General features: G+C 28.7%; 1 protein-coding gene across 1 annotated transcript; it reads left to right on the top strand.

Moving 5' to 3' along the window:
* Positions 1 to 5,802: 5,802 nt before the first annotated feature.
* LOC131606986 (zinc finger CCCH domain-containing protein 48-like) lies at positions 5,803 to 8,442 on the top strand. Its single transcript, XM_058879056.1, has 8 exons — positions 5,803 to 5,916; positions 6,100 to 6,660; positions 6,781 to 6,966; positions 7,072 to 7,173; positions 7,278 to 7,430; positions 7,575 to 7,754; positions 7,888 to 7,985; positions 8,077 to 8,442. The coding sequence occupies exons 2-8, from the start codon at positions 6,106 to 6,108 to the stop codon at positions 8,222 to 8,224; spliced, it is 1,422 nt and encodes a 473-aa protein (XP_058735039.1). The 5' UTR covers positions 5,803 to 5,916; positions 6,100 to 6,105; the 3' UTR covers positions 8,225 to 8,442.
* Positions 8,443 to 8,736: the final 294 nt, after the last annotated feature.

Here is an 8,736-nt window from a genome sequence, read left to right as displayed (position 1 = left end):
TTGGAATGTTAATCTTACATATTCACTCTGGATAGGTTATAAGCAAATGCAACAATTGTTGTTGCATAGGGTTCAAATTTAAAAAGGCCTCAATTTTAAAAAAGTGTTAGTAAATATAGAAGATGATGAAAGGAGCCTAAAAAATAAACATATTATTTTATTTAAAAAATACAAATTTATTTATTATTTTATAAAAATATATATAAAATCTATAAGTTGCAAAGTAAAAGTAATTTTGTTAGATTTTAATATAATAGTATAGAACTATAAATTCCAAATTAATAATAAGTGATACTGATAAATTAAAAAATTAGTAATCTTGTTAAAAAATGAAAAGTAACTAGATTTTATTTTTTTTATATTGAATTATTTTTTATTTTAAACTATTTTTTCAATCAAAATATATAAATGTAACTTGAATTTAAGTAGCATCAAGGCCGACATTTAACAGGTGCATAGGGATGGCAATGAGCAGGGTTTGGGCAGGGTACTATAGTACCCGTCCCCATACCCGCAGTTTAAAAAAATCCCCGTACCCGAGCCCAAACCTGCGTGGGTATCAATATTCATGCCCGTACCCGTACTCTGTGGGTACCTCAATGCCCATACCCGTACCCGTTTACCCGCATTTATAGTAAAATTAAATCGTTTAATTACAAAATATCATATAATTTAAGTCTTTTTAACAATATTAAAAAAATTATGTATGTTATTGTTGAGTTAAGAAACAAATAAACACTTTTATTAAAATGTGTAATGATTTAATAGCGATATATTTTTTTAAAAAATTATAATCATGCATTTTTATATAATAATATAAATGAAATTATAGAAATATGTAGTGTGGGTATGGGGCGGGTTGGGTAGTAAGGTACCCGTGCCCGCACCCATACCCGCATATTTTAATGAGTAATCACCCGTGCCCGTGCCCATACCCATTTTTATGGGTATTTATCCTACCCGATATGGGGTTTTTTGTGGGTACCCACTGGAGATGGGCCAAATTGCCATCCCTGAGGTGCAACATGTGATTCTACACTAACCCTAAATTAGGGCCCACTTATTTTTTTAATTATTAAAAAAAAATATTTTACACTTATTTTTAATATAAAATCATAAATTGTTTTAAAAATTTATTTTACCCCTATTTTTTAAAAGCAGATGTAAAATTATAATTTATTTTTAAAATCTATAATTTTATATACTTTTTTAAAAAAAATTTGATATAAATTGATATTTTTAAACCTACTTTTTAAATTAAAACATGGCCTCTAGATTAATTGGGCCAACCCTGGGTTCACTCTGCGCAATCGAATTAAAGTAGCATGCACCACCGTATTAAGAATCTACACCAACAATTATGGTTCATGAAAGAAACAGTGGCACCGTTTGTGAGAACAATTTTTTATTCCTATAAATTTTCACAAGTAGATCTCTCCTTATTCAATTAGATTTCTCTTGACTCAATCAGATTTCTTCTAATTCGATCACATCTCTTCTAGTTCAAACCTCAACCGCTTGGACAAAAACGCTAAGATGGAAGCATCTTTGAATTTTATTTTCGAAGATTCTTCAAAATTTTCCAAGTCAAGATCATTTTCAGTCTTTGCCATAGACACGGTAGGTGGAGATTTGTTCTAGCAGGAAAAATCTCCATTGCAATGTTCGCTTAAATTAACATTTATAAGTGAGAAGCAAAAATGTGACAGACCAACCATGTTTATGGGACCTCGAATACGATACTTCTGTTGATTATTACCGCTATTATCGATAATCAATCTGTCTTAGGGATCCTCATTGATGAGGAGAGTTCCTGCAACTTGATAAACCTTATAATCTTCATAGATTTGGGCTTAAGGAAGCAAGATCCGAGACCATGCGAAGGTCAAAGTCTCATACCCCCTTCAAAGATTCTTCTAATGGTCCATGTGGACACATGTATTTACTGGTCTCCTTGTTAGAGGGGGAAACAGTAGAATCGTAAGAGTTTGTTTTTTCGTGATTCCATGTGAAAGCATCTACAACGACATTCTTGGTCATCCATTCCTGGAAGTTTTGGACGCTCTAGCCTCCCCCTCCATTTAAAGAGGAATTATCACATACAAAAGTTAATTCTTTAAATATTTTAATTAATTTTTTTAATAATTTAGATTTTAAAACTTTACAAAACTATTTTTTTTATTTCTCAAAAATAATATTTTTACAATATATAGATATAATAGATTCTTGTATTATATTTATTCATAACTTATAATATGTTAATAGTTATTTTGCCCTCTGCCATATAGGACAAATTTAAAAAATAACCCTATAAAAAAAATCACAGATTTCATCCATGTAATTTCAAGATTCCTTCATTTTATTTTCTCAATGGATAAAGTCAACAAAAAAACATGACATGTCGCTGATGTGTTGTTTTTTTTAATTTATTTATTTGTTGAACCCATGACCATTTGCATAATAATATAAGCCCTTACCACTAGGCTATTCATTTTCTTTGTTTATTAGTTTGCATCAAAATGAATATATTACATAACTTCTATTTATTTCTCAAATTGATTTTACATGAGTATTATTCATCCATATTTCATATATCTATTTTAATTTTTAAAATTAATTTTTTATTTAAACTGAAATATATTATTAAAAATATATTAAATAATATAATATTTTAATATACTATTAATTCATGTTAATATATATTTTAAAATATAAAATATTATATTTTAATATTGAACATAAATATAATATTTTAATATATTATTTCAATTTATTAAATAATATAATATATTAATATACTATTATTTAATAAAGGATTAATCACCATTTTGCCTCCTGCCATATAGGGTGAATCCCAAAAACAACTTTGTAAAAAAAAAATACAGTTTACATCCTTGTAATTTCAAGATATAATATTTTAATATACTATTAATTCATGTTAATATATATTTCAAAACATAAAATATAGTATTTTAATATTGATTGTAAATATAATATTTTAATATTGAACGTAAATATAATATTTTAATATAGTATTTTAGTTTATTAAATAATATAATATTTTAATATACTATTATTTAATCAAACATTGAACATAAATATATATTTTAATAAACTGAAATATTAAAATATTTAATAAATATAATATTTGAATATAACATTCTAATATAATATTTAATAAACTGAAAGTAAATATTTAAATATTTGAATAAATTTATTATATAATAAATTGAATAATTTATTATGTTGAATAAATTTACTTTATAATAAGAAATTGAATGTAAATAAAACTAATATTAATAAACTGAAAAATAAATTAAACGTAAATATTTTTTTTAAGAAATTGCAAATAAATATATTTTAATATTTATTAATCATAAAGTGAATGTATTTTAATATTTATTAATATATTTTAATATTGATTAATAATAAACAGAATGTATTTTAATATTTATTAATATATTTTAATATTTTAATATTTATTAATAATAAACTGAATGTAATATTTTAATATTCTATAATTATATATAATTTTCAAATATGATATACTAAAAGTTAATAATTATTAATTATATTAAACTGAAATATATTATACTAAAAATGTAAATAATTTATTGTAAATTAAAGGTAAATAAATATTTTCTACATAATTACTTTAACATATTTATTTAAAAATAGCTAATATATATTTATATATTTTAATATTTATTTTAGAATAATATTTGTTTATGTATTTAGTAATAAAACGTTAATTCCTTTATATTTTTTTAAGATTAATTTTTTTTACAATGTTACAATTTTTTTTAAACTTTTAATGTTAGTTAATATAATTATTAATATAATAGTTAAGAAATAAATAATATGTTAGTTAATATAAATAAATTAAGTAACATATATTAAATTTAGAATAATCCAGTTTAATAAGATGTTTATGTTAACTTTATCCTAGTGTAGTTAAGAAACTTAAAGAGAAATTGGCCTAGTGGAAAGCAACTTGGTTGGTATAGTGATGGTGCATTTTAGTATTTTTTTTCCCCCTCATCCTCTAGTTAGAGTTTCGTTTAACAATTGGAATGATATATTTCTTCGTTGTTAAATTATTACACCCTTGCATTCTTATTTCTCCTCTAATACTTAACTACTGTGTTAAATTGTAGATTTTTTCAATTCTATTTTGAAATATGATTTTCAATTGAAATGAATTGAACAACTGCACACTGTTTTTCAAACCGAAACTCCACCACTTTCTCGATTTTCAAAGTGACGTTCATTATATATATATATATATATATATATATATATATATATATATATATATATATATATATATATATATATATATATCTTTGAATGAATTTTTTTTAATGAATTTTATTGTCACCTCTAAAAGACATTATACGAGTGTCAAAGGTATGTGAGAAGCTCTTCAAACTCTCTATGAAGAAAGGGATGACAACAAGGATTCTGAAATCAATATGTATATAAAACAGTTCGAACTATTTCGTATGGAACCCGAAGAATCCGTGAATCTCATGCAAATTATATCCCTCCACTTAACTAACAAATTGAGCAACTTGGATAAAACCTATTCTAATAAAGATTGTGCTAAAAAAATATTGAGATCTATGTGTAGTGAGTGGCAACTAAAAGTTATCGCTATAAAAGAATTAACAATCTTTGATACTTTAAATATCACCAAGCTGTTTGTGAAGTTAGTTGAACACAAAAATAAATTAATTAATACAACGTGTAAATAACAAAGTAAATTCGGTGAATTGGATCCAACGACTTGAGATGGAGAAGTAGTCTGTTTCCGGTGGACATCCTTTTGGTGAGAGTTCAATATTCATCTGTCTTACATAAGAGAGTGTTGGATTAAACCTTTAGGCCTCTAGTATTAGGCGGCCCAAAATACAAACTATTATTTGATTTAAGACAAGCATGAATCTATAAAGAGTTTCTATAATAATCCTAAAAATGACATGAAAGATTCTCCATCTTAACGTTTGTAATCTATTAAATACATTGCACAAAAATCTCATGCGAGATATCAAATACAAATAACTTCTCAAAAAAGTTTTTAACATGAATAAACTATCTTTGATGCTTAGTGTTTTTGTTGTCGTCACGAAAAATATTAGGATGGCTTATTTCGTCATCTTCATTGTCTTTACCAATTTCCTCTCGTGGATTGAACAAATAATTTTGATACAATGATTCTTGATCGAATGATCGTGTAAGTTAACATCGTGGTTCACTTGTTTGACATAATTGTTAACTTATTTTATTGGTGCATAGGTGTTGAAGCCTTTTTATTACAAAATAATATGTTGGCAAAATAATTATTTTAATTAATTGAGATTCATTTTTAAATTCATTTTTTTTATTAGTATATAAATGTGAAATCAAATTATAATATTTTAAAAAACTAAATGTTAGTTAAAAATTAAGTTTAAATTATATTATAAATTTATAATTAACATTTTAAATCAATTTACATAAATAATAGTTTAGTCACATTTTTTTCTTCTTATTTTAGTATTATTCTATTATCGGATAAAATTAAATTTTCAAGTTTTTCAGTTTTTTAATCAAATCTTTCATATCTTTTCACTATCCAAAGATTTTTTTAGTCAAATCAAATCAAATCTTCACTTTAATTAATTTGTAAGATTTTTTTAATCAAATCAAATCTCCACTTTCCTTGATTTGCAAGCTTTCTATAAAATATATTTACAAAAGCTCAATAAAAACGAAAAGGTATAAATACTCATTCTTTCAGAAATCTCTCAAACACTGAAACCATCACTGTTTCATTTCTTCTCTTCACACTTCTCTCGTCTCTTCACTCATCAACAACGCACTCTTTCAACTCGTTTGCGACGGTTGTTCCACCTCGTTTATCAGCTTCCATTGGTATGTCATCTCACTTTCTTCATTTCCTGTTTCTGCGTTTTGTTTTTTCGAATTCTTGTTTATATATTGTTCTTAGTGAAGTTCTAGGGTTTTCGAGAGTCTAGGGTTTTGATCAGTTTTTGCTTAGTTTCTTTGCATGATAATGGTGTATTCTAAACTATACTAATGTTGGTTGTTTTTTAGAGTATCATGGATACCAAAGTGGCGAGGTTCAACGGAACTAAACGCGTCATTGGGACGAAAACCTGCATCTTTTGGCTCAATGGAAGATGCAACAGAGATAATTGTAGGTTTTTGCACGGTGAACCATCGACTCATTCTTGGAATCATAATGAAAGGAAGGGACGTTTCTCTTCAACACCGTATCATAATCCGAATAAGAGCCTTCCCAAACATAATGCCAGCAGCACCCTTTCAAATAGAAGGGTTGGAGATGACAAGTTTCCTCCCAAATGTAACAAGAAGACTGTGTTTATTCGGAAGACCGGGGATGACAAGTCGCCTCCCAGACATGAAACTGAGAGTCTCTTAAATCGAAAGACTGAGGACGAGAAGTCGCATCCCAAAGATGCTACTATTGGAGATGACAGTAAAAAGACACAAGTTGCTAAGGTCTCTCCAAAGCAAGTCTGCAAATATTGGATGAATGGCGATTGTGTTCGCGGGGAACATTGCCAGAATTTACATTCGTGGTTTTATGGTGATGGCTTTGCCACATTAGCAAAGCTTCAAGGACACAAGAAGGTACTTACTTAGTCTTATAACGACAGCCGTTTTACATTTCTATTTAAAGCTAGAAATTTTGGGTTCTTTTTTAGTTGATAATTAATTCTGAAGTTGTTTAATTGAAATATTTGTGAGCAGCTTGTCACTGGAATTGGACTTCCACATGGATCAAACAAACTTTATTCTGGCAGCACCGATGGGACACTTCGGACATGGGACTGTGTTACTGGTCAATGTACTAATTTGATGAATCTTGGTGCTGAAGCTACCTCTTTGATCAGTGAGGGCCCGTGGATTTTTGTTGGTCTGCATAACATTGTCAAGGTAAGCTCTTATTCTTCAATTATTCTTTTCTTTCATTATATGGTTTTGTCAATTACATAGGACTGTTACTTGTAAGCTGATTATGTCGTTGTGGTTTTTGTGTAGGCATGGAATACGCAGACTGCTTCTCATTTAACTCTCGATGGACCTAAGGGACGAGTCCTTTCCATGGTTGTTGGCAATGATACACTCTTAGCTGGAGCAGAGGTAACTAACTACTAGTTGTATAGTATGTTTTATTCTCTTACTTTTGAAACAATTCATTTCTGTTATCTATCAATTTATGTTGAGTTTGATTATTTAAATCGCAGGACGGTGTAATTTCTGCATGGAGAGGCAGTTCTAAATCCGAGTCCCCTTTTGAACTGGTTGCATCACTACGCGGTCACACTAAATCTGTTGTTTGCCTGGCTGTTGGATGTAACAAGATGTTGTACTCAGGATCCAAGGATCAAAGCATCAAGGTATATTTCGATTGTTTGGCAATAGAGTCTCTGTGAATCTGCAGTGGTTTTTTGCTTTCCTATGTTAGCTCCAAAATTGCTTGTTGCTTAATATATGTTTTGTTTGATAATTGATAATGATTGATTTCTTATTGTTTTATTCAGGTTTGGGACCTAGACACATTTGAGTGTAAAATGACACTCAATGCGCATACAGACGAAGTCACGTCCCTTATTTGTTGGGACAATTTCCTGTTATCTGGTTCATCAGACTGCACTATCAAGGTCTGGTATAAAACCGTCGAGGATACTTTGGAAGTTGCATATTCACACAATGTAGAAAACGTAAGTTACTTTGCTAGTATGTTTAACATCATTCATTTGCGTGTTTTCATATGTAGTAGTCAAATTGACATATCTTGCAACGGTCACGAATGAAAGAGGTTGTTAATATTTTTCTTTGTTCTGATGATTACAGGGCGTTGTTGCGTTATCTGGGATGACTGATCCAGAAAACAAGCCTATATTGTTCTGCTCTACCAGTGACAATTCAGTTCGCCTCTATGAACTGCCATCGTAAGTAAACTTGCAATCATACCATCACCATCACATTCTCATGTAAACTTGAATTAGTTCTTGACAGCATCTCTACATTTATGATTTACAGATTTGCCGAGAGGGGTAGATTGTTTGCTAAGCAAGAAGTTGGATTAATCCATACAGCTCCGGGTGGACTCTTCTTCACCGGAGACAGAACTGGTTTGCTGACTGTCTGGAAATGGTTGGAAAAGCCCAAGGTTGCAGCATCCTCTTGAGTCATGACAAATGCTTTCTTCCACCAACTACTTAACACTGTTGATGTAATTTGAGTGATCCTTTAAGCTTTAGGCAGAAGGTCACACAATTCAATTATTCTTGTTGCCAATCATTTGAGAAAGCTAATTGTAAAAGCAAGTTATGTATATATTAAACAGAGCAGTTTCAATTCCATTTTTTGCTCTCTTCTGCAGCTCTGCTGTTAGTTAGAGACTTAGAGGTGTACTTATTGTAAACAAAGTATATATTAAATAGAAATTTCCAATTCCATTTTTATTCCATTTTTCTGTTAGTAGCTAAAAATAACTTAAAAAACAGAAGTGAAAATATAAGGACAGTTCAAAATCAAAATACTAAGAAGAAACTTAGTTCTGTTTAAATTGATCATATTGTTAGTTGTGTGCAAGAATACAAGTGTATATGAGAAATACATGTCAGTTGGATTTGATCATCTAAGGCAATAGTCCTCATAAAATTTTCATTTCTGTTTATGTAGAAGAAAAGTTTGACA

Source organism: Vicia villosa, linkage group LG5 (genome assembly GCF_029867415.1).
Source record: "Vicia villosa cultivar HV-30 ecotype Madison, WI linkage group LG5, Vvil1.0, whole genome shotgun sequence".
Taxonomy (NCBI): Eukaryota; Viridiplantae; Streptophyta; class Magnoliopsida; order Fabales; family Fabaceae; genus Vicia; species Vicia villosa.
This window is presented reverse-complemented; position numbering and strand designations above follow the sequence as displayed.

Bases quoted from the DNA above. Each gene is read 5' to 3' on its own strand.
- LOC131606986 (XM_058879056.1), top strand. From the start codon at position 6,106: ATGGATACCAAAGTGGCGAGGTTCAACGGAACTAAACGCGTCATTGGG. The intron at 6,967-7,071 runs GTAAGCTCTTAT...GTTTTTGTGTAG, and splicing joins GTCTGCATAACATTGTCAAG to GCATGGAATACGCAGACTGC. The intron at 7,755-7,887 runs GTAAGTTACTTT...TGATGATTACAG, and splicing joins ATTCACACAATGTAGAAAAC to GGCGTTGTTGCGTTATCTGG.